General features: G+C 37.9%; 1 protein-coding gene across 5 annotated transcripts in view; it reads left to right on the top strand.

Annotated features, from left to right (window-relative positions):
- The window catches only part of PCDH9 (protocadherin 9), a 1019420-nt gene that overhangs the window by 769736 nt on the left and 221883 nt on the right, over positions 1-27801 (top strand). Inside the window, exon 5 of one of the 5 annotated variants that reach the window (XM_059722502.1) lies at positions 6004-6056. The exons of the other annotated variants lie outside the window; for them this stretch is intronic. Coding sequence (XP_059578485.1) covers positions 6004-6047 — 44 coding nt within the window. The 3' untranslated portion in view covers positions 6048-6056. The remainder of the gene's footprint in view (positions 1-6003; positions 6057-27801) is intronic. 5 annotated transcript variants of the gene reach the window in all.

Genomic DNA, 27801 nt, shown 5'->3' on the forward strand with positions numbered 1-27801 from the left:
AGACGCTTCTGCATTAGCAAAGGAGAAACAGTAGGATGAAGTAAACATGATATCCAAGGACAATCTGTCTATAATGATATTACATTGAAGATTCAGTAAAGAAGGGGGGTCTAATCTGAAAGGAGACTCATAAAGAATGTTAGCTCTTTACGTGTTATTTTGTGTTATTTTTACTTTTAATCAAGTCTCTCCTTTTGTGTTCTTTTGATCACTGGTTTTGTTTGAATACTGACAAATGGCCTATCAGAGCTCAGTACTCATTATAGAATATGCAAGGCAAGCTAGAGTCTATTTAGAATAGGATTTTAGGCTGTATATAGTTTGCTCAGCACTAGTAGTTCTGCCATGTGTACACACACGTGCGTATATGTGTATGTGTATGTATATGTATAGGTGCATGTGTATATATAGCATAAAAAGTATAAAAAAATGAAGCTTTTGCAGTTCAAACAGTGGTGGTACAGGTGCCTTCTTCAAGGAGAGGGAATCTGCCTCAGCATGAAAGGGGTTATGAATATAAATCCAAACGGGCATTTTCTGAGTTTTGTGTGACCCTCACAGCCAGTTCTTAAAGTAACAGTGCTAGATCTCACCCCCAACCTCCTTCTGTATTCTCGGTCATGTTTCACTCTTATTATGTACTTTGCTGATGTCCGATTGCAAACAACCGTTGCTAATCGGCTTACTCCAAGCTTCCATATATAACTTTTAAAGAGCTTATGAAGGTAACCCATTGAGATCAAGCAGGGATAAGGTCTGTTGTTTTCAGGTACCTGACAGGAGATGGAAATACACCCACCTCCCTTCACAATGAATGTAAAAGTAGAACAGCTTTCTATCAGCAATTCTCATTTATCCTTTGTGTGTCAGATTCAGTGCCTTATCATCCCCGGAACTCAATGCCTTATCACCACCCAGCTAATACGAGCAATTCACCAAGAATGGGAGTCCCAAGAGGTTCAAAGGTGGAAAACTCTGTTCATGATGCAGCAGCATTTTTTTCCTGTAATGATTTTAATTTGTCCTTTAGAGGAACTAACGAACATGACAAGCATGATAAATATGTAGAAACAAATAAGAAATTAAAAAGCAAAAGGAGGCCTTTTGAGGATAGGTAGCACTATGAGGCCTGAGAGATGGATGCAGGGGAAAATAAAAACCTGTTCTAAAAGTCAGACAGTTTTCACACAGGTCTATACAGATGCTTCAGAAGAGAAAGTGATTAGTAATATATTTCAGAAGACAGCATTCAATACTTTCCACAGAATCTAAACTCCTTGGGATTATAGCAAAACTAAACCACCACTGAGAACAGGATATGTGTTGGTTAATGGTATAAAGCACCTTTTTTCTTGTAGTCAGGATAAAGGCTGGGAAAAAGGAAAAGTTCTGTTATCAAATAAAAAAAATAGAGTCACATCACTATCTTAATTGTAATTTGATCTTTATGACACAATTTAGGATGTATACACATTTGTGAAAATAGACAGTTTTTGCATCTTGTTTCAAAAAGTGTGCTTGCTCCATTAATAAAGAGAACTAAAGTTTAAAGAACTGATACATTTTTATTTTTGTCTCCAGCTTCTTTAATAGTAAATCTTTAATAGTAAATATTTTTGCCAGCCAGCAAATTTCAAAAGGAGACATAATTTTATAAAGGATTCAGTACAAATGTATTTTAAAACCTATATTTCAACAGTGATAACATGCAATGTCTGAATAATATGTTTTTGCTCAGTGGAATTTTGAGAAATTAATATTATAGGTGGCCATTTCATTTTTAATTACAAATTACTTTTTTTGACCAGGATTAAATGTTTTACAGAAAATTTAAATTTTACATTGTGTTCTAATTTTGTAACAAAAACAGAAATAAAAACTAATTTTTCTTCACTAAATATCCTTTAAATATTTCAAAATGTATTTTGGAAATTTGTAGACATTTTTAAAACAGCCTCTAAGTACATCAGCAGCAAAGCTATTCTAAAGGTATACCTACATTTTAAACTATCTAGTTTGGATACTAGTAGCAGTCTAAGCATGATGGCAGAGAGCAGCCCAGGGCCACACACACTTGTGCACTCTTATGCACCAAGGGATGCACCTCTTATGTCCAACTCTAATCAGCAAAAGAGTAACGCATGTCCCATATGCAATTTTTTTAGGAGGTTGGGTTCTCAAAAGTGCACTGCAAAATATAACTCTGATGGTGTTTCTTTCCTCTGCTAAATCTTTCACTGTTGAAGAGATGGGGGGAAATGTAAAAAGGGATATTAGAGCACTCAAAATTTAGTTTTTTCTCCTGAAACTCAGTCACAAATTGGACTCAGTCTCAAATTAGGGGTGTGAGAAACAGGCTGTATTTGATTTGGATTTGGATTCAACCTGAATCGGGGACAGTGATTCGATTAGTTGATTCAGATCACTGCCCTTATTCGATTTAGCCAAATTTTAATCTGAAGATTTGATGCTGATTTGGAGAATCAGTGATTCACCCATAGACACAGCTTTATATGTTTTCTCTACATACCTCAAGGTACCAGGCATGGCTCATAAATGCTGTGATAGTGGGGTGAATGCAACATCCCATGGGAGCATGCCTCCCCCCCCCCGGTGTGCTCAGTGGTGAACCCAGAAGTGGTGGACTGGAAGTACTTCTGGTCCACTTCCGGGTCCACTGCCAAGTGCATGGGAGGTCTCCCTACACCTCGCTGGCTCGGTGATCAGTTGCAGGGGGACCCCAGGTGTGCCCCAGACCCAGGAGGCACCAGTCGCTGAGCAGAGCCTGAGGAGGGGGTGAGCCCCAAAGCACTCCCTGGTTGGACCCAAAAGTCGACCGGAAGTGCCAGAAGTTGCCGGAAGTGCTTTGGGTCCACTTCTGGGTCTGCTGCTGTGTGTGCTGGGGGAACCCCCCCCCCCCCACCCACCCAATGCTACTGTGGGATGCTACTGTAGGACATTCATGAGCCACCTGGTACCTTGAGGTATATAGAAAAAACATTTAAAGCTGTGTCTGTGTCTGAATCATCAAATCTTTCCAAATCTCTTTGAATTGATTCAGAGGGTTCTTATTTGATTCAGAGAGATTAAAGGGTCTCCTGATTTGATTCGGATTCAGAGATTCAGCCACCAAATTGGGCCAAATCTCCGCCGAATCAAATTAGTGACTGAAGCTTCACACAGCTCTAACAGAAATGCTCTGAAAAGAATCTGCCCTTCTTTCTGTCATGTCTGCAATATAATGCCTCTTCATAGAGACTGTATAAATCTATGCGGCATTGCATCTTGCAGCATCGATTAGTATAAACTTGCCTTTGTTTTATATCTTGTGGTTGTAACTGCAATACACTACCATATATATCATCCTTCATATAACAAAACATTGGCAACTGTAGCTTTTCTGTTTTCTTGTAAACCCTGCTTCTACCTATTTTATGTCAGCATTGGATGGGGTACCGAAAGAGAAAACAGAAATGTAATCTCCCCTTTGCTGTGGCATTTAGTTACCATGGACCACTTACCAGGAAGCCACCCAGTTCAAATGAACAAGGAATCAGAGCCAAACATAGGGCATCATGCAGAAGGGCACATGGAATTGATTAGGTGAAGGAATTTGGGGTGGAGATAGTTAGTGGAGTTAAGAAGAAAGAAAATTTGAGTTGGATGGCATGAGAAGATGTGATTTGACTTGGCTAGAAAACTAGGTCTAAGAGCCAGGGAGAAGACTGGTGAAGAGGCAAGGAGCTGGGATGGAGAACTGGTGGACAGAGGGATACAAGAGAGATTCAGGGGAGACAAAAGGCCTGGGTGGTAATAGGAAACAAATGGCACTCTTTGGGTAAAGAGACTAAGAGAAGACCAACGGGGAAGTTGAGAACACTGAGATACATGAGAAGACTAAGGAGGAAGACTAGGGTGAGAAATGAGCAAGGACACAGAATGTGAGAGGTGAGTCACTGAAAGCTAAGTGGGAGGAGCAGTAGTGTAGGGACATGGCTGGGCACCTAGGGCAGAGTGGATGTAGCAACTTCCAGTTGTCACTGTAATCACGAACATGATTACAAACACATGGCTGCCAACAGCACTGCTTTCTCTGCCCTCCCCCCCCACAAGTTAGCATTGTGGTTCTCCCTGTTGCCTATGCTAGTTACACCATTGGAGGAGAGAGAGGCAAACAGATTGATGAGGGAGACATTAAAGACTATATTATAATCAAGGATCCTGGTTTTCTTTGATAAAAAAAAATCCCCAATTTTCCGCTTAAAAAAGTAACTCCAAATCCCTGCTTTTCTGTGATCAAAATGAAACGCCACTATATACATACTATGTATGTATGTATATAGTGACGTTTCATTTTGATCATGGAAAAGCAGGGATTTGGGGTTGTTTTATTGTATAGTGATGTTTTATTGTAATCAAGTGAAAATGTGGATTTTGGATTACTTTTTTAAATCCAAAAATTGGAGTTTTTTTTTTTTTTAGAGAAAACCAGGATTCTTAATAATTTTGATCATGGAAAAATGGGAGTTAATTTTTAAATCTGAAAATTGTGGATTTTTTTATCAGAGAAAGCCAGGATCCCTGCTGATTATAATGCACAAAGTGACCAAATTAAGGTTGTATAGGTGACTTTAATTTTAGTGTTCCTTTGACTTTTCGATCTTAGCAATGCTCTATTGTGTTTTCAGACTGTGGACAAAGGAGACACTTATTCAATATTAAGTTACTCTTGACAAAACAGTATTTCCTCCATGATCCATGCAGAACGACATAAATGGCTAGACTATTCTAATTCCCATAGATGGTGAATCTGTTTCATCTGAAGAAATGGAGCATTTCAAGTTTTCCTCAATCTGTCAGTATTTGAGGAGTTATTAACTTCAGTTTCCTTTTTCTGCCTTTTGAAATCTGACATGAATTTGTCCCACATCTCCCAAAGGCCTCTGTGTGCAATTAGCCATTGGATTCACAGAGTAATTACTTCATTTTTCATGTAAAATGTACTTGATTTATTATATACTTGGGAGGAGGTAGCAGAGATAGGTCAACAACAGTTAGAGGAGATTAGCAGAGAGATTGTCTGCTGCTGTGGTAGCAGTCAATCCCCATGGAAGCTGATTGATGGGGGGCAGGAGTAGTGCCATTCAAGCCTTGGCAGTACTGCACCAGTTGACATTGTCACACCCTCATGGAATTAATATGAGTGATTGCAGGGCAGATTTTAATCTCTACCAAGGTATATGATCCAATATATTTTGAAAACGATGGAGGCGTTACAAAAAAGTGCTCAGAAATAACAATTTCTTAATTCTTAAATAGGAACTATACAAGTGATGATCAAATAAATCAACCACTAACACTAACTTATAGTACTCTCGAAGTGATTGCAACTTTTACAAGATTCACAGAATTAAACAACAGAAGTTTTGTCTAATCATGCATTTCCCTAAGGGTTACCAAAACACTATAGCAGTTTTGTCAGAAAAGCTTTGTTGGGGATCAGTGGGTGTCAGTTCTGGCATATTGACATGGAGTAGTCCTGTCTTGGACTAAGTAAATCCTATGCATATCCACATTCAAGTGCAACTGTAGTTTTCACTGTATAGACCTATGTCTATATTCTTTCCAGTACTGCTCATGCACCCTTAGAGCACAATTTTGTTTTTTTCATATAAGTGACTTGTGTTAGTCACTATATTTCCAGTGATGGTGCACAATTGATATGATTTCAGTTCAGAACACCAAGCAATATAAGGCTCCTTTTTTACATTTATGTTCTGTGCTCCAAGCTGCAAGAACAATCAAACCAATAGATTCAATGACTTTCTGTGGCATAAAGCACCATGCATATAAAGCTGTTAAGTGATGTCAGTACTGCTACATGAATATAGTTTCTGGCATGCTGGGGGAGTTTAAAGTCTGATTTATGTTCAGCAAATCCAGACAAGTGATTAAAGTGCAAATGTACCCTTTTCTTCTAATTCTGGAACTTATCAATTTTAGTTGTGCAGAAGAATTGGAATAAGAGAATTGGTTTCCTGAAGTAATAGAGAAAGGTAGGTGAAAATAGCTTTAAGCTGTGAAATTTATATTTGTACAGAATCATTTGCTTAGGTTTTACCATTTCAAGATTGTGGTGACTGTACATATTTGTGGGAAAAGTTGATGTTTCTTTAAACCATTAACCTATCATTAATATCAGCCTTAACTGATTGTTGCCACTTTATGGTATTTGAATAACCATAGTTTGGCCTCTTGATTATGGTAAATTTGATAGAAATCTACTGTGATAGTGCAGAAATAATGACTGGCAGACTTGACTTTTTAGTGCCTTCTGCTCTCCTTCTGCTCTCCTTGCTATGAATTATCTCATAGCAAATATAAGATTTGTGCATGACAGATATTAGGAGGTGAGGAATAGGGAGGAAATTATCCTATATTTCAGAGTGGCATGGTTATTGTAAAGCGTTGCTTATTCATGGTATGCTAGGTCAACTTCGATGAGGGTACTTTATCTTCAAATACACATTTAACCTCAGGCAGAAATGTTTGGAATTGATGCCATTCATTGGCAGCTCTTCTGAGGGAATAGTAATTCTGAGTTTTGCCCACTTTGATCTGATAATACTAAAAGTACTTTACACACATGCTCTAGCCTTTATAACAAAAATCTATGTAATATTCCAGCAGTTTTTGGCTTTGCCTAGTTTCAATTCCAGTTTAAAAAAACAAAGACAGCAATAGGTATATGTGTCTAATATATAGATTTACAGATAACTCTGGAACAGGTAAAACTAAAAATATTGGACTGAATATTTCAAAGTCCCCACAAGAAACTCAGGACCTCTTGCTGTAAATTTAGCCTCACAGAACTACGTTTCTTTTAGCATCTGTAAAGCTAATTTAAGCCTTAATCCCTGTCCCAACCCTTAAACATTTGGGTTTAATGGTATATAGAAACAATGGTATATAGAGGAGAATTGCTAAAAAATTCTGTGTCCTGTGTGCTTTCAACAAGTATTGGTTGCCTACTATAATTTCACATTTTTAAATGACACTTTTCAGTTAGTATTGGAAAGTACCAAATTAAAATCAAACAAACAAATGAAAAATGCCTGCCTAAGCAGATATGAAATTATAGCTACAGAATATTCAACAAACTTCATGAGGAAAGGGAGGTGGAAAGGTGGACTGCTTCTGTTTAATGGCCTGCTCAGTGGTGAGCCAGTATCCTGATTTAGACCCCCAACCTATCCTGGTTGTCAATGGATTACTGCAGTGTGGGGAAATCCAAAGAAGTGTAATCCTCTGTAGCTATTCACTTTTCTGCACTAGGAAGTGGCAAGAGCAGGGTTCAAATTACATGGGAGCTTGGGGGGGGGGGGGGGGGCTGGGTCTCCCCATAAGAGAGAAGAGCCCCACTGTAAGATTTGAAAATCGTAACCTGGGGAGGTCTCTGATTCTATTAGGATATTGTGATGGGCAGCCCAATTTTTTTTGCAGACTCCCCCTCTCCCCTTCCAAGAGTCAAAATGTAATTTGTACCCTGGGGAAGACGATACCATAAAAGCTGCTGTGGCATTTCTTAGTTTTCTTAAGGATTCTGCTCAGCAGGAGAAATGCCCAAGTTGTCAAGTAAGCTATCTATAGTTTTCCTTTGTTTTACAAAATGGGTATATTTGCTGTAGGATAGCTGAAGGTTTGTTCGTAAGTGCTTTTCTTTTGTGCTTGCACCTTACAATACTCTTTTTTTAGAGATGGATGATTTTTTTTCAGTGACATACTTTCACCAAATAAAGCCATTTCAGTTAACCTGCAAATTCCAGGTTGAAGTTGCCGAATAGTTTGAGCTGGATTTTTAATTTTTTTGAGGGGGTGAGGGGAGGGGGTGTATTAAAATACCTACCTACTTTTGTAAACTAGACACAGTAAATGGAAAACTCAGGTTTAATTCTGTCTACTTCTTGAGGATTTGAACCCATACCTCCAAAGTGTTCTCTAATCATAAGGCTTTAGGGTTTTCTGGACTGGGTTTCCCTCAGTCCTTCTTGTTGCAGCTATTTTGATTTGCATGTACTATTTAAACATACACAGATCCAAAGAGAGAAAAATTAAGAGCGTGTCTGTGGCCTGGTGAGTGGGACATTCCCCCAAAAGATAAGGGACCTTGGTTCATGTCTCTGTTCCCATAAATGTATAATTATCTATATAAAGTGAATGTATGCACTTTCCAAAGAAGAGAGCGAGAGCACCCTGCGCTAACGTACCCAAGACCCTGCTCGAAGTCTCTTCAGGGAAAGAACCTTGGTCTCCCTCATCATGCATCAGTGATCTAACTCCTGGGGTACCACATAAAAGTAGGGCAGCAGCATCTCTTTGTCTTCTAGTAGTTTTTGGAATCTAGCCCTTTATATACGTGCCTAAGCCATCATATTTCATTTGATGTCATATTGAATATTTTAGGTAAAAAAAGAAAGAAAGAAAGAAAAAAACTTTGGGTATTTTGTAAGCAGGGTTTTGTTTTGTTTTGTTTTTTGTTTGGAAACCAGGCCAGAAAATCAGTTATTTACATAGTCCTATTCAGGTATTAAATTATGCTCCATGGAATCCAAATTGTAAGACTCATTTTGTATCTGTAGGAGGCAAGAATCCTCCAAGTCACTTCAGGATTGATTCCCTTTTTCCTAATGTAGCTGGGTTTTCTAATCTAAGCTGTACCTAAGAGTATTCCTTTTTTTGAATTCCTAAATGTACCTTTTAACACCTTCCCCACAACTGATTTCAGATTCATTAGACAGTAATGTCTCAGTGTATCCCTAGACTATTCTCGTCCAACCAACAGAGGTAGAATAGCCACTTTATGTTCCTGTGGGACTTCCAGCTGAAATGAGTTAACATGTGAAAATCTGTTAAAGTGTCCTTTCCATTCAGTCCCCTATGCTTCGTTTTTACTAAGTCTTAAGAACTATTAGCCTTTGATTAACCTCTCCTTTTAACTGTATATTTCCAGATTTTTCACAGGTTCTTATGGGAATGTAAGTACCAGTTTAGACTAAAGTTCATTCCATATGAGATACTAACATTTCAGCATTTAGTTCCTGAACCAATAGTAGGATAACATGTAAAGGCGTGCTTGCAAAGGGTCTTTCAAGAAAATTAAACCAAACTAACTAAAGTTGTGCATTTAAATCAAACAAACCGCATTGTTGGACATTCTTCCTTGTGGAAGGGATTTACACTAAAAGGGAAAGGTGATGTCTTAAGGGTAAGGTGATGTTGTGTCACTAGAGCAGAAGCATTAACTTCCTGGACTTAAACAGGGTAGAACAGAATCACATGTAGGTGCCTAATGGAATAGGCCCCATTTAATTGAATTTTCAATTAAATCTTGAATGGGTAGGGAAAATAAAATGTTGTAGAACTGTCAGTGATACTAGGTCCACCTAGCAAACTGGTTACCCAAAATAAATATGCAGAAAGAGGAATAATAGAAAGTAAAATAAAAAGAATAATTTGATACGTCAGAAAAAGGCACTTTTGGATCCACAGAAATTAATAACCATTGTGCTAAACCTGTATTTATTCAGAAGATCTTTCACAGGCAATTCAGCTCCTTTTTCATTTTTCCATTACTTTCCATTTATTTGAATTTAAAAGAATAATCTCTCTAACAAGATAGTGATAAAATAACATGAACACACAGCTTGGCAAAAGCAACAAGAACTCATTTATGATTTTCTCCCCATTTATGCTTTATTTTTCTTGTTTACATATCTAAGTACTGAATTAGGATGAAGTAAATCATTTACTAGCATCACTTTATGATGGGAAAGCTTGACCTGCCAATAACAAGCATACCATGTGCAAGCAGCTCTCAGATGGATTGCATTTATGGAAATAGCCCAAATTAAATCTTCCAAAGGTGAGTACAGTATTCTTCAGGCAGGTCTTGCTCTCTGAGAAATTGCTCAGAAACTACAAAGAACAGATATATATATATATATATTTCTTACTGGGCTTATGTGCAGATGCATGTGAAACCAGAAGCAGAAGGGAATTCTAGTAACAAATATAAAATACAGACCCTGAAAAGAGGAGAAAGCAAGAAAGAAATGATCATTTCTAGTCTCAAAAAACCCCAGTATGTCAGCATGTGTGCACAGAGATGTTACCGCTTTGATCTAATGGTTAGATCAGGAAAATGGGGGTCATGATTCAAGATTTCTGGATGTGTCTACATGCACATTTATGCCAGTTTAAATTTACTACTCAGTAAATTACTGTGCAGTAAGCAGGAATAGGCCGGTATCTACACATGCAGGTGTTAAAGTGCATTAATACTGTGTTTGGACTGACTTGGGACTAAAGTTAGTCCCAAGTCAGCCCATACACACAGTGTTACTGTGCAGTAAGGAGTCTATATGTGTGTTATTGCACAGTAACTAATCAGGCATAAATGTGATACCTGCATATTTTCAAAAGCAGCTGAAGTTAGTGGATGTCACAGTTTGGATGTCTGTCTTATGACATATTGGGGAAAGTCCCAACATCTTCATTGATTATGTTGGAACCAGGAATCATCTCAGGGGCCTAACTTTCAGTGATGAAGAATAATAGAAATGGGTTTGTTTATAAATAAAGTAATTTGTTTGTGCTTATGCATTAGCCACACAAATATATGGAAAAATGTTATGAAAGATTCATTGGAAGTTAATGATTTTCTCTTCTTGAGTATTATCTGTTATTTATAGCAGATGATTTTTCAGATTGATGTATTTTTTTAATTTTATTTTTCCACACCAAACACGTGCAAACAATACATTAAATTATATAGTTTATTTCTTGCAATGTATTTTAAAACGGTCTTTAAACAGTTTTTGATAATGCTTGAAATCCATTATAGTAATCTAAATTCCATTGTATAACTACCATCACTGTAGTTGACCTGTGACATCTCCATTGCAGTTTGATTATTTCTTCATGTAGCATAGACATTTTACCATTGAAGGGGCATATAAGAATAGATTTGCTTACTGATTTACTTTTTTTTTCCTGGTTACTTGTACTGAATTGCTGCTCTCCTTATATGCACATATATATGTGTGACTGTGTGTGTGCATGCATATGTGTGTGTGTGTATACATATATAACATTTATTTAGAGTGAGAGAGACATGCCATTTTTTATTTATTTGTTTAGTAGTTTTATAATTAAGGCTTACATTCAGACATGAGACATTTTTGCATGGACATCTGCCACATGTTTCTACTAGTCATACTATCATAGGTCAACATTAATGGGAACATATTTCCTTCTATGTTTCCCCTTTGTAATAATTTTCCCTTAAAAAATTCCCTACATAGGCTGCAGTTCATTGTACTTTAGCTGATGACTGCAGGTTTTATAGCAGAAGAGTAGCTTCCACTTAAGGACCATTCAGAAAGAAAGACTTTCTCTTATGCCTTAGTTCTTTATGCATCATGAAAAATATGAGGACATCTTGTAGACCCAAATAGGCTCTAAATAAGAGTGTTTACTGATGGTATACAAATTTATGGATGCCTAGATAAACACAGTAGAATAGTGTGTTGGTAGCTGCTACAGTAAGAGCTATAAAACGACAGTATTTAAAGGAATGCTACCCAATATCATTATGACAAAACAGATGTCACCAAATGAAATGGATGAGCTGTGCAGGGATATGTCCAGACACAGCTAGTGCTTCACTGGACAAACCAGATGTCACTCATCGTACCGCAGAGTTAAGCCCCTAGACATCCTGGGGCTCCAAGGGCCCAGTCATGTAGGACAACACTTGAGCTTTGCATTTGCAAATAGGGGAACCCTGTTTGCAGAGTCATGCCTCAAGTCAGAGTCAGTGGGGCTCCCTGCTTGCAGAGGCATGCCCATATTGCCCATTGATACCGACCTAGGGTATGGCTCTGCAAACAGAGAAAATCCAACCAGCATCAGGCCCCTGAAGCCCTGGGAGCACTTGTCCAGAGTGATTGGAGATACCAACTGCAAAATAGCACAAAATAGCAGCACATAGTTATATTACCTGTTGTTGGGACCACAAATTTGGGCATTTGTGGTATGATGAAAGATATGGCCATTTGTTTGCTTTTTCTTTGTGCCTCCAGAAAAAATTTTGTGGAGGTGTAAAGGTGATGTCTTTTTGCAGCCTATGATACATGATGCAAAGAAGAAGATATATTCATGCTGTTAAAAGGTAGAACAAACATTGTTTTCTTTTTTCCATTCTTTTAACTTTTCTATTCATATTTCTGAATTCCATGTACAAACTGGAGTTTAAGAACACAGGACTCAAAGGAACACACTCAGACATAGAATGTAGTCTTGTGCTTTCACAAGCAACCTTGGGTACCTTACGTCAAGGACCTTTCAGACTTCCAGGTAAATTCATAATGATAAAAGGTAATGGACTGACATCCTTGGAGACTGAAGTCCTTTGTGCCCAGAAAGTTCAGCACGGACTATAGCCATACAAATTTTCCCCTGCTGTTCCCTCCATCTTTTGCTGGAGGTGAGATGAGGAGTTGTAAGGTTTCACGTATTTTTATTATGAAAAAGCCATCAGATGGTAATGACTCCCTTTAACAATGCTCAGTATGAAAAACCTATTCATATTATCAAAGATGCTTTGTCAATGGCTAAAAAGTGAAATCCAGTGTGAAAGTGGCTCATGAGAACTGCCGTGATTTTAAAAAACCCAGTATTTTTCTTCTAGCTTCAAAAAAGGCAAGTTTAGCATTCCTAGGAATGACTGACAGAAAGCTTCTGTCTACATCCTGTTGCAGAAACTGCAAACCTCATCATGGCCCATTTCCTTTCAAATTGCTTAGGAAAAAAATGATGAAAAATGTGAAGGAAATGTTTCAGAAGCAATTTTTCACTCTGCTAATAATGTTCTACAACACATGAAAAGCCAGCTACTGCATTTTATCTCTGCAAGTCTAACTTATGTTCTGACTTGCAAAGGGTATGTGGGGAAGGGGAGCTTGGGGGAGATTTAAACATAGGTTTTGGTTTAATTTAGAACTGATTGCTCATTAATCTTTGGAATAGTTACCCAAGCTGTCTTCCAACCGCAGGGAAGGCATTTGGCTGCCAACATTGAACCCTGCTGTGCAGTATTCAGTTCTCTCCTCTTTTTTTTTGGGGGGGGGGGTACAATATTTAGCCTTTTGTTCAATGTTTACATACACAAAATTGTTGGGAAAATATTGCTTAATGAGGTGATACAGTTGGACCCGACATTTAGACATGGATTGGCAGCAAGTGCATAGCTTACTTGAACCACCAGGGTAGTTAGATATAGATCGTAATTGTTTCACAATTTTGACTTGGTGAGGCAGAAACATCAGATTCCATGGAAACGGTGAATATTAGGCTAAGGAACTGCTTGAGCTGCCGATTCAGACCCAGTGATAAGATATGCAAAGAGCAACTGCCGGCTGAGAAGCATCAGTCAGTTTCTTCTCCCCTCCCATTTGGCTCATCTGGTAGGACTCCTGCCTCTGGGCCACCAGGGTTCTGATTTGTCTCTGCTTCAGTAATGTGCACAAACAACCCTTTTGACAGTGGGTTGGAGGATTCTGTCAATCAGTTAAATCTATTATAGTTTCTGGCCTCCAGTTGGTGGATACATCAGTGGCAATGTAAAAAGCATCAACTCCAATGCATGCCTTCCGATAGGGAGAACAAATATTATATACAGAAATAATTATTTCTAGCAGGGACACATTTAACATGTTGGTTTGGCCAGGGAGGGATCCTTCTTTTGACTCAGTTAATTGAGAAAGAATGCCTTTCTCCACAAAGCATTGTGCAATGGGAGGTGTTTCTGCACATAAATATGTATTTCTGGAGTTGTAATGCTAACATGCAGTATAAGGAGCTAAATGTCTTGCTGAATGTATTGGAAACTGGACCATGGGCTGTCTGTTTGAGGATGCTTCAGCAACTGGTTTATTCTATTTTGGCCATAGTTTTCCAGGATCAACATTCTTACTGTTTCAAGATTGTTGTGATACAGCTTATGTTCATCTTCACTTTTTTCATCTCCTGGACTGAAAACAAAATATGAAAGCATAATGTATGAGGCAAGCGATAAAAAATTGCTAATCTGAGATGAAAGAAAAATTCTGTAAAAATGGAGAACTATCAAAATAAACCTATTGTCAAGGAATTCTCCACCATTGTGGTAATAATCTTTTGAGAAACAGAAAGATTTGTAAAGGGTATATTATAATGGTTAGAATAGGAGGAAGGACATTAGAAAAGCCAAAATCAAGAACATCCATGAATTTCATTGCTGGTTGAGTAATACCGCATTCCTACAAGTTATTTCAAGGAGCCTGGGGACAAAGGACTACTTTCTTGTTACGTGTTTCTTTGCATTCCTGTTTTGGCAGCAAAGGACAAACTGAGTAATAGGAAACTCATGTCAGTCAAAAACATTTTATTTAGTGTAATCCCTTGTCAGGATAATGTGAAAGCATATATCTTGTTCTAATGGGACTGCCACAGATCAGTCACATAAAAAGAAAGTTGTGTATCTTTTAAAAGCTAGTTACTCTGTCTTGCAAAGACATCCTAATGCGGGCTGTTGCTAGGCTCTGGTCCTGTCACCAAAATGCCTGTTGAAGTTTACATAAATTAAAACAGGTGATATATGTGCAGGCAGCCTATTTTTAAAAGTCTTTTTGTTAATGGGGACTTCATTACTGTAACATAAACCACTGCAAAGGAAAGACGCACGTAAATGCAGGCACGAACCTAATAGCCTGAACATGCCTTATTAGCATAGGCACATACTATCATATGGTTAACATAAGGCTTATTTTGGGTCTTTTTGTGTATACATATATACACACACACGCACACATAAATGTGATACATGTTTACATAGATAAAAATATGGCCAGACTCTCAGTTTGTATAAATCAACATCATGACATGATTTCTATAATAATGTGCATCTGGTCCATAGTATGTAATATTTAAAACATGAGACCAGAGAAAATGATTGATTATGGACTGGATGTGTACACTATGTTTGCTTAAAATGGAAATACAATTGTATACATATTGCCTTCTCTCTCTCTAGCATTCTCTCTCTTTCTCTCTTTTCCCCTTTTCTCAACAACCCAAATAGTTTTTTCTACAAAGTTTTGAATCATTTTCACCAGACCCAGGGTTGCTATCTTACACATGCCTAGGGAATGGTAGAGGCAGTAAATATGGATACCTCTTCTTGTTCTTTTTCATCAGGTGAACTTATCCTTTAGTCCTGCTTCTGCCCTTGTCACAATGAATCCCTCTTCACTTCTTCCTACCAAACTGTGGGCATGTCTATGCTTACTGAGTAGCAGAATATAGATGAGCAGTAAATGTTGCGCATCTACATGTGTACCCCTTTTAGCCTGGGGTAAACTAATTAATTTTGCAGCAGGATAGTACTTACATTTACAATGTAATTAGTTAATCAGTAAATACAAGTTTTTTACACATACATAGATGCTGCCCTGGCTGGCTGGGGCACAAGGGTGCTTCAGTGCAGGAGCTGAATGCCAGCTACCCTTGTGCTGAAGCCCCTTTGTGCCCCAGCCAGCCCCTCCACAGCATGCTGAGCCAAGGGGAGCAGCCCTGGGTTGGCAAGTTGAATCCCTGGGCCCCCTGCCACCTGGGGCTGCTCTGAACCATCTCAATGTGCTGTGATTCCGGGCCCACATAAAGATGCAGCAGTAAACTCCAGAGCTTATTCATGTGCATTAATTTGACATGAAGATGTACTCTGTGTGACCGTAACTGGTTCCCAGACAGACATGCAGGCAGGTAGAAAGGTGTGTTACTCCCAAATTTTGTATTGCTGGATCAAGAACACAATACGGGTTGATGATATTTTCCTTTTCTCATGCTGCAGCAACAGATCAGTTAGATATTTTGCCTCCCCATATGACAGCCAAGGAATTACTATTTTAAAAAACAAACTCCCCAGTGATTATCAGAGGAATACTGATTAATGCATGTAAATCTGCACATTCAGATTTAAAAGGATGCAAACTGTGTGTGAAAGCTTGCTGCAAGCCAGAACAAAGTTTCATGTAAAAGTTTAGCATAAACTGTACTCACCATAGCAGATATAAAGATACCAACAGAGCTGCTCTCAAGACATGGGACCAGATTTTGTTTCACCTGTTAGGGCTCTAAGCGGAGTTGGGAACCTATGTGCAATTCTGTTTCACCATGTTCATCTATTTTGTGACACATACTCATACCCATTATCATCATGAATGAGATGCAGCAAAGCAGCAAGGATGAAGAATATCCACCTGCCTTTTGCATTCATTTTTTCAGAGACTCAAACAGGGTGGAATAGAATCACATCAAGATGCCCAAGAGTGTGAATAAGTGCTCACAGGACCCCACTCAGGTTTATGTGGCTTAACTTAAGCCACCTAAACACAAGTGAGGTTCCATGAATGTAAGTGTTCACTGCTTGCTGGAAGGAGGTGCAACTGGAGGCAAGTAAGTCAAAGGTGGAGGGGGAATGGATTTGCAGGATTGTGTGGGGAGGGCTGGGATGACTGGCAGGTCCATGGGAGGTCTGGGTGGTTGGCAGGTCAAGGTGAGGATTAGTAGGTCTGCAGCAGGAGCTGTGGCAAGCGACTGGGCTTTCCCAGTCTCAGGGCTATGCTATGAATGCATACAAGCATTCACTAGGCCAGGTTAACCCTTGCTAGATCAGGTTAACCTTTTGCCAAACTAAAGTTAGTTCACCTCTGACACTAACTAACCTTAGATAGGGCGCACCATTCTTAGAGCAACCTTAGCCCTGGGAAGCCTTGCACACATTCTCCTAACCAAGGTTAGGGCAATCTAGTAACACATATACATGCCCTAAATCTATCTGCATACATAATAGGTGATATAGAATCTGGCCAGTGGTCATCTGCTTCATGTAATCCTTCACTATCCAAGAAGCTATAAAACAAGACAAATATTCAACAACATAATTAGGACATCTGCTGCTTTCTTACTAAAGCAAGCAGCATACTGATTTAATAACTGACTTTCCTTTCTGTATCTTGCAGGGGACATACTTATGGTCATTTTCCTTCAAGTCTTGGGTAATCTGTGGGATGTTGTGTAATAAATGTAATTTCGTCAAGCACTACAACACTTCTGCTGCATGTAGTACTTTTAGTCTTAAATGCTTGCAGTCATCCAACGTTTTTCAATATAAAGTTGTTTCAATGCTGTGGTTATCCTGCAAGCATGAAAGCAGAGATATTTAAAATAAAATAAAATATGGTTATGGTTTATTTAAGCAAAATGTATGAGTGTTCTCTATTCAAGAAGCATGAGCATGAAGTATCTGTAATTTGTTTTATAAAATCAAGATCTGATTCTTAACAAATAATCAATCTTACAGCAGTAGCTGTTGTTTCACTTCATAGTTGTCTCAACATACGTAAGACAGCATTTTATACCAGTTTATATCTAGTGGAAAACATCTTGTATTTGACCTTTATGGTTTATCATCCTAGAATGTATACATTTCTGACTGTGATTCAAGGTTAGTGGAGGGTAGAATAAAATTAATCATTATTGTTCCTATTATTTGTACCCTTGGTGGGCCAACAATGAGCTTCACATTGCCCAAGAACACACAGGTGTTACATAATGAATACAAAGATTTGACATCTCAAACAAATTCATTATATTAATTGTATTCAACATGGCATTAACTAAATATAAGAAATCTTGTGTTAACTCTTACTGGGGCTCATTTAAAACTTGTTATTACACAGGGCCTATTTTAACTCTGGTTGTTCCCATTGTTTGGAATACAGAGGAAAGCTTTCCAAACTGCTTTTAAGATAATCACCTGATCTCTTGGTGTCTGTTTGAATCAGACAATTGCAAATTTAAGATGTCTATTCTGACTGCCATCAACAATGGCCTGTTCAATAGCTGTTAAATTTCAAGGAAAATCTGCAATGGCCTTTTGCAAAGGGAAGTTACCTAAAAGGAATCCCTTCATAAATATCCATCTCCATTTTGGTAAAACATAAAAACAGCAAGCTGGACATGAGGAACCAAACTAACCAGCATGGTATCCTCAAACATGGTGGGTTGATTCACACAAATTGTTATATATAGATCATATCTTCCTTAGGAATCACTGTCTCCATTTAGCCATTTGTTCTTCTGTGTGGAATCCAAAGACAGAAAGGGTAGTGGGTAAAAACTAAACTACTGCCACAAGCTAGTAAAGTATACCAGGAACGTGGTACACTGTCACTGGCCAAATAAATGCTGCTGTAAGGAGACCTTATACTCAGTAACCTGACCTCAACCAGATTGGCATCTAAAAGATCCCCAAAGACTGCTCCTTCCTGTCATGTTGTCTTCTATAACACTGCGCTCCCACTAGCTCTTTCTAGCACAGGATGAACATGCAAACGTTGTGGCTGCAGTTGAAAGCATAGAGTGTGAGTCCTGACTGAAAGGAAAACCAAGAGGAGATGGAGGGTTGCAAAACTTTGGACAGCAGAATGAAGAATAGAAGGGAAAGATACAGGGAGACCTGAAGAAAGGTATTTGGAGACTAAAATCTTCCATTCCTCTGAAAACCTGTAAGAGTATAGGATGGGAACTGGTCAGACTATTGGAATATAATGAGGAACTAAGTAGAATGATAGGGTGCCTGTACACAAGCACAGAGTCTGCTCTGAAGTGCTCTAACTATGGCACATCAGAACAGACATAATTAATTAAGTCTGCTGGAGCATGGCAATTACTGCACTCCAGCCAACCTTCATGCCTTGTGTATCAGTGTCCCCACAGTTTAAGATGGAACAGGTGTGCTATAACTAAAGATTTTTCAACAAGCTTTAGACTAAGTGCCCCCACTGCCATTTTGAAGTGTGGGGACCAAGAGCTGCTTTAATTAAGTCCCCTGCCCCCGACCTCGGAAGCATGTGTAAAAATGCCCATAGATACCAAAGCAAGCATGGCTGAGTGCAAAAATTAACTCGTCTTGTTTGCAAGTGCATGGGGACTGGGGGACATGGAACTGCTGCCTCATGAGCCCAGGCAATATTAACCAGTATTTGAGGACTTGCCAGGTTATTTCAATTAGAAAGAGAAACTGGTTATATCAGTCTGGTATTTCTTTGATGTAGTTCTGTTAATTTACAAAAAAAGAATCCTATTTCCATGACTGACTTTCTAGAAGGCCCCTATCAGGACCACTTTCATGACTACAACTCTTGTTTTCTGTTTGCCTCTTAGCTAGCAAACTCTTTGTCCCTGCATTCGTTATCAGACCCAGAGAAACTCTTCAGACTGCATAGCTTAATTTCTGATTAGATAATAATATGTGACTCATTACTTTGGGTTGTGATTTCCTCTATTTTCAACTATCACTACATAAAGCAGCATTCCATTCCATGTAGTAGTAGGGTGGTAGTGTTGTTGCACCTGTGTGGTCCAGGTAGTCCCATGTACAAGAGGCAAGGATATTGGACAAATAGTTGTGAAAGCTGTTGGACAAGCTTTCGGGCATGAAGTACCCAACCTGAGGAAAGACGCATCATGCCCAACAGTTGTCCAAGATCTCTTCCAAATATACAGTTGGTCCAATAAAAATATAACAAAAAATCCTTGCCTCTCCTATTCTCCCACTTAGCCATGAATGAAGTATTTTCGACATGCTCATCAGCAGGGATCCTGGCTTTCGTTGATAGAAAAAAAAATCCCCAATCTTCAGATGAAAAAAAGTAACCCAAAATCCAAATTTTTCCATGATTAAAATGAAATGCCACTAATATATATGTAATAGTGTTTCATTTTAATCATGGAAAAATGTGGATTTTGGGTTACTTTTTTTCATCTGAAGATTGGGGATTTTTTTAATCAGAGAAAACCAGGATCCCTGTTCATCAGCTTTAACAAGGTCTCTGATTGTCTGTAGATCAGACTCAGGGACTCTCTGTGGCAACCATTAGCACCCTCAAGCCTACCAGCAATCTACGACTGCCTCATCCCTTACTTTGTTGACAGCATTGCTGAACTGTGGTCAAAAGTGTTAGTATACCATTAAAATTACTAACATGCCAAAAACTGAAGTCTCACCTCTGTTCTGACTCAAGAGAAAACTCATTGTCTTTAATAGCGATTTGTCCAAATAATGATAATTAAACATGAATAAAGACTTCAGTCTTTACAGATTTTAGCTTCTAAGGATTTTAAAGTGCTTCCCAAAGTTCAAATGCCACAACACACCTGGCTGGCAGGTTATATTATTACACTCATTTAACAGATGAGTAAAAGTGAGGCACACAGACCATTTCAGTCTTTCAGTATAAGGAATCAGCAATGCTACTCTGGACTAGTACTGGTGAAACTGAAAATGAAGTATAACCCCCAGTTATTAAGTTTATAGCACAGTCAATGTTCCCACTTTCCCATTAAACCTTAAAGCAATTAAATATATAACAACAGTTAAAACCTACACTTTGGGAATTATCAATAGTTTTAATCATATTAGATAAAGTGATCCCTCAGTTTTGCCTTAGGGTCCATTACTTACTTTCCTAAGAAGTGCAAAGCTACTGATATAAATGCCTCTGTCTCAAGTCCTGCTACTTAATTGTAAGCACTGTGCGCCATATGTATTCTACTGTCTCCAGCTAGGTGTTATTAATACAGAAGCTCTGCATGTATTATCCATTGAATTGCACTACTTCAGGGAGATATAAATTAAATTGAATTATTACAAACTTCCTCGGGTTAGTAATAAATGAGTAGTAGAAAAGAGACATAATCTCTGGTCATACACTAATTCCTTCTAAAACAGAAGGATTTCAAATCAGGTTAGGGTGATACTTCGAGAATTCTTATAATATAGAACAAGAACGTTACTCAACCCTAGCAAAAATCTGGAAGTCTTGTATTTTATGTTTTGTCAATGTATTTATACATTATCACATATTCCTTTTAGTGCAATATACTAGCCTTGCTGAGTACAGGAAAATGGCTGAAAGAAAAATGTGGATGGAATATATAATGCATATGTATAATGAAGGGTGTGTAACATCATTAATCATCATCAATCAAGGATTCTTTCTTTAGGACATACACTTCATAATTTAGCCATTATCATGATCTGAAATCCATGATCTGAAAACCCTTCTCTGATATGAAATCCATGGTAATAAAAGTTACTTACCATGGAACTTCTGGGGGAAAAAGTAATCTTTCTTTATATTTGAACAATATCTCCAACTTTCCTATAGGTAGCTCTAAAACATATTCTAGGAGCAGGGGGTTGATTAAACATTTATTGCAAAATGACCCTGCTTGACCAATTAATGTATATGAAAGTATGGAGGAAAAACAGTGGATCTTTGGGAGCTTCTCTGAGAGTATTATTTGGCTGGGTGCAATGAATTTCATCAAATATACATTCACAATAATGTAAATTAGGACTCTCACAGTTCATGAGTTCAGGACCCATGGAGAAATGGCCATGGAGTTAAGAAAATAGTTGAGAACTTGAACTGCATATGCTTTTTCAGAGTTGTCTTTAAGGATATTATTTTAAAAGAATGGCTTCTACAGCAGATTTGTAACATTGCCTTGCCCACCTCTTGGAGCATGAATATTATCTATATTTTTAAAACAGCCATACTGAATCTAATTGTGTAACAGCATTGACCTTAACACAAAAGTATCCCTGAAATAGGCCATGCAGAGAAACAAAGTAAATTACTGTAAAATGTTTCAGTTCAGTTGTATAAAATTTAATACAAATCCTTGGCTGGCTTTATTTCTTTCTTTAAAGGCAATTTTTCTTTAAACATACATGCCCTGATTTTGCATTTTGCTCTCAGCTGTATCCATTCAACACTGATGGCCTCAAAGAGATATATGTAGGTAATAACAACAGTAAAATTACAGTCATCATTTCAAAACTATGATGATATTAAATCTATTAACATGATAAAAATATCACTTGCATAGTTTCATAGGTGTGCCTGGCATTTTACAAACAAGTACAGAATTATTATGTGAGTATCATCCCAGTAAGATAGAGCACTTTTGAGGCTCATAGATTTTAATTTTGGTTGAAGGGGGTGAAGTCCATATATAAAGCATTAAGAACATGGCAATAGTAGGTTGTAAGAGGCTGCAGTTGATTCATTTGAAATTCTTCCATTGATTTCTGTATGGCCTTCATAGTATTGCTTGCATATAGTCTGTATCTGTGGTCATGGTGAGTGAACCCCAATCATGAGAATAGTTAACTACTGAGTTAAGAAGCTCAGATTTATAGTATTTCTTATTGACCCACACTTACATAAGAATATGTCAGAAAAGATCACAGATGTTTCTCTCCTAGAGTGTCCTTGGAAACACTGCTGCAGGGCTAAGGTGTTTGGGAAGTTGCAGAAGTGGCAGATGACAGGACCTTCCCCCCACACCCCCTCCCCCCATTACTTTCAAAAGATCCACAGGGATGCCTAGGTCCAAAGACTCAGCCCTAAGTGGACAGTTGCTTTATGCATGATGTTTTACTCCCCCTTCCTCACCTTTTCAGTGTGACTCATTTCAAGAGAACCAGTCATTTACAGCTGTACAACAGTACAGATACAAGATGATGGTTTGCAGGGGTCACTGACACTCTGTGATTTTTTCACATGGAAGTAAGTTGACTAATCAAGAGCTGTGCATAAAAAAATGGACTGATTCCTTTTTCCCTCACCTCAATAAACACCATACCTTTCCTACACCATGCCTGTTGAGCCCCAGCTCAAGTCTGGGTTCGTGCCCGGTATGCAAAGGCCAATAAAGATACCAGGGGTGAAAGTATAAAGAAGATTTATTGCTAGCAATAAAAGGTGCAAGCGGAATAATTTCACAGAACAAGCACACCAGATTTTCAATTCTAAGCCACTTTTACACAGGGGTTTGAGCCTTCATAAGCATCCTTTGTTTGCTAATTGGCTATAAAGGAGTGACGCAAGGAGTTCTTTACTGAGCATGTCTCTATACCTGTGTTTTAGCTATGTATCTCATTAACATACATGTATGTTTCATTAGCATACCTCTTCCCCCCCTAGGGGCGTGATTTTTAGTATTTCAATAAGCTCTTTGACCCAGTACTCTGATTCTGCTTTTGTTTTCAAGCCTCCTTTATCTAAGACTGTCTCCTCCTTATCATTGCAGATGGGCATTCGTCACATAACATTCACTTTTGCTTAGGCTTTGCATAGTAGTTTCTAGGTCACTCCTTACATGCCTATGAAGGGCCTTCCAGAATTATTATGTTTGCCTTTGATCAGTTGTTTCCTTAGACACATTTTTTCTATGCATTTCAGGAAGTCCTTTGTAATATTTGATTATTCATCCAACAAAATCATAAAATAAGGTCTAGAATAGTTTGCCAGTACATACAAGGACAATTTAAAAGGGTAGATAATCATGTTTACAATTCATGTTACTGTTGTAAGAAGTTTTCTAGATCACTTTAATCGGTATGCTCAATGGCAGACATAATAAATGTTTAACATTGATTTCTGTAGTTCAGGATTCATCATAAAAATATACTGTAGATCATTGGGTCACAAGCCCATAGCTAGTGTGGAGCAGGACAGATGATACATTCCATTAATTCAGTAGAATTATGGTTGGAAGCAGATGTACAATAGAAATTTAGCAAAGTTGGTAAACTGTTTGCAGATCATAACTTCACTCAAACATTTTATTTCTGTTCTGGGAGCTCACTGTTTACTAAATAAATGACAGAGGCTTTCCAGAAATTAAATTATTTTCTCCAAAACCCAAAAGATATTGTGTATTTGGGTATTGCAGTCAGCCTGCATTTGATCTCTTATGTTTGTTTAGCTACCCTTTCTATCATCGAAACACACAGAGAAAAAAAGAAAAGAAAAACATGGCCGTTTCCTTTGTACTTTTTAGTACCTCGTTTACCTGAGACTGGTACTGATTAGCAAGGATCCTGGTTTTCTCTGATTTAAGAAAAATCCCCAATTTTAGTTAAAAAAGTAACCCCAAATTCACATTTTCCTTGATTAAAATGAAACACTACTAGATAGATAGATAGATAGATAGATAGATAGATAGATAGATAGATAGATAGATAGATAGATAGATAGATAGATAGAGAAAACCAGGATCCATGTTGATTAGGGAATGTTAATGGCCTTTCATTGCTATTAACATATACACAGAATTATTTTCATTTGTTGTTTAAGCTGTAAAGCAATTTGCTATTTTTTGAATAACGTCTGATTTCTTTCTGAAGACTGATGAGGGCTTGTGAAGGCAACTTACAGCTCAGTGTCCTGGTGTGGTGAGGGTAGGTCCCATACCAGTTAGGAAGGCTGCATTCGTATCTCGGGACAGAACTTGGCCAAATGGGCTAGATCTGTTCCTCAGCTGATATGGCTACACCTATCAGTACTGGTGGGAACATTTCAAGTGAACCAAGAGCAAGGCAAGATCCAGGCTGTATTTGTAAAGCAATACTGTTCCAATTAACCAGCACGCTGCACAACTTTTATACCTATTTACCTAAATTTTGTTATTTCAGCAGCTTCCTAATTTCCTGTCAACTGAAGTGAGGCTTCTTGTGCAATTCCAAAATGGAAACTTCATAAAGTTTTTCTTGTTCTTTTTTCCCCTTGGCATCCTTTCTTAGAGCCATGCATGTAGGAGAGAATTAATCTGTTTGAAGGACGGGTTAGTTTTAAAAATATAGTACAAAACTAAATCTTTCAAGTTACTATTATCTCCAGATTAAAGGTAGAAAAACACAGTGGTAAACCGAGTTCTTTATTCTTAAGTAAAAACGTCTGCCTTTCAGATCAATAACAGATAAACCCGTATCATGTAAGTCATCTTTTCATGCATTAGACCTGAAACAAGAAAAAAGAAATATGGCTATTTTCTATTCCCTTCCCCACCCACCCCCAATGAACTGTATCTAGTTTATTAAAATTGAAGTGCTTAATTTTATTGTTGATCAGGCCCTGATTTGTGTAAGGAACTGCAATAATAAGGGATAGTTTGACAAATGCTAGTCTTTGTTTGGTGTGCAGTGAATGCAGATGGTAAGCCTCATGGAGCAGAAAATCCTTTAAATTAAATCTGCATATGATTAGATTAAATCCACATCTGATTAGAAAAATGTATCTTATTACTAGGCAGTTAGAAGACGTTGTTCTTGGAACTTTAGGGGGAAAAAAATCCTGACTTCACCTGATTTCAAGGACAGAGCAAAGCATAATCTCGTTTCCAGAATAGTTTTAAAGCAAAAAAGGGTCACATCATTTGTATGCTGACATCCATTCTATTGTTTTCATTAAAGAAAAAAGAATGAGAGATGAAGAAAACTTGAGCTGCACCTGATAAGAAATTTTTAAAAGATGACCCCCACCTATCGAGGATGATTTATGAAATCATGGTTTTCATTATTAGACTTAGTGCTGACTGTGTTGTTTTTGATTGATATGCCTGGAGTTTATAGGCTTCATCTTTTGTCTAAAGCTGAGAACAAGGGCATTGAAATTCTTATTGGAGAGCAAATTTATGTAAAAGACAGTAAGACTGAGGAACAGGTTGTACAGGAACAGGAAGAATAGCTATATAGGAAACCTTTTTCTAATTACTACGTAATTTAGGGAGATTTTAAAAAGTATATATTAAAAAAAAAGCTTTTGGATTAACATGTTCCAACCAAAGGAGAATAACATTTACTTGTTTTCCACCCCTACCCTCTGAATTACTTGACATAAAATATTCCATATAATTTGGCTCTGTAGATCTGTCATTGATTAGGAAGGGGGAGGAAGGTAGTAAAAGCTATTAACCCACCAACAATGAAAACTAAGATAATGGACATGTTTACTCATATTGGCATATGCATATTGCCTTAATTGACAACATCATACATATCTCTTTTATCAGGGTTGCAAAACGACATATCTGAAGTCTAAGATACTGAAGATGTCTGAGCTGAACTGACAGCAGAATATGTCTTGCATTAAGAGTGTAGTTTAAATTTCATAGGCAGTTCACCAAGCCCATTATCAGAGTCCAGATACATGACAGTATAATTTGTCTCTCTTTTTTAAAATGTCTAAATTGTCAGAGTAATAATTCTCTTTAAATATTTCCAACAGTATTTTGTTAGTACCTGTAGAATTCTAGGAAACTTCCAAACTGGAGTCGAATTTTACAAGAGTCAAGGGGGAAATATATTTGTTCAAAGAAAAGAACTAAAAGAAAAATGTATTAATATAGGAGGAAATGTACTTACAGTAAGCAGTGAACCTGAACCTGATAATATATTTATGTTTCAATTAGAATGTAGTTGTGTTTACAAAAGTAATACCAATTAGTTTAAGTAGTAACATAACATTTTGAAAAAGAGGCAGTCAGTACCTAAGCATCCGCAGTTGAGCTGTGATGTGAAACAATGGGCATGTCTACATATTCATTAATGTACTTTTGCTAATGCACATTACATTTAGTACCTCTATTGTGAGGTACTAGAAAAAGGCTCATTGGCTTATTTTAATGTGCATTAGCGAAAGTGCACATTTTTGTGACATTTTAATGCACATTACAATAGGCTAATGTACATTAAAGTGCACATGTAGACATGCCCACTATGTACCTCTCTCACCTTTTGTTTTGGTTAAGATTTTTGGGTGTGCTTTAGGCCTACCATGCTGATATATGTGGCACACTTTTTAAAGTACAGCTCAGGTTAATGAAAAAACCTTGGATTTTTAGGAGTCCAAATCTTCCAGGTACAATAACTGAGTAAGAAAATCTGCTTCTCTTTTTTTTTGTAACTATCTAGTTGGTCTAATAAAAGATATCACCTCTACCCAAAGACTTTTGTCTGCCTCTGTTTCCCTATAAAATTTATAAGAGTAGCAAGGAGGAAAAAATAAATAATCTTGAGCCCTACTGACCTATGAAAGATAAGAAGCATATTATCCATTAGGGACAAAAAGAATAAAGATAAAAGGGGTGCAGAAGATGAAGGATAGAAAAAGATGTTTTCCAAGTGGAAGAGTACTCCTCCTGATCTTGCCCTCAGTTGCTGAAGGCTGAAATTTGTGCACACATGGGCATATGTCTGTGTGTGACAATTCTATGTGGTTTGGGTGCCTTGTTCCCATTAGGCTGGGAATTTGAGAAGACCTTATAACTCTGATGTATATTGGGCAATAATATTTCATACAGATCAATGGGGCCAATTATATCATACTGGGCACAAGCATACATGCCATTAGTGGGTAGCGATAAACTGCAGAGCTTATTGTTTCACAATTGCTCCTGGGAAGCTCCTAAGCACACATCTGCACATGTGCTTGGGGTGCAGCACATTGACCTGGGTTGCAGCAGCCTGGGGCTGCTCTGACCAGTCTCAGGGTGCTGTGGAAGGACTGGCTGGGGCACTAGGGTGCTTCAGTGTGGGGCTAGCGAGGAGGCAGCCCTGGCATTAAAGCACCTTGATGCCCCAGCCAGCTGGTCCATGTCTACACATGCACTGCTACACATAAAAGAACTCTGCAGAAGGGTAGGACTTGTACTTACAAGTCCTGTTTGTACCACTGTCTACCAGATAGTGCTTAGGGATTGTTAAACTCTTAAATAGATTGCGAAATATGAATACAGACAACTCTGTGTCCTAAATTCAAAGTCTAACTTTATTAGTACAAGTAT

Source organism: Alligator mississippiensis, chromosome 1 (assembly GCF_030867095.1).
Source record: "Alligator mississippiensis isolate rAllMis1 chromosome 1, rAllMis1, whole genome shotgun sequence".
Classification (NCBI taxonomy): Eukaryota; Metazoa; Chordata; order Crocodylia; family Alligatoridae; genus Alligator; species Alligator mississippiensis.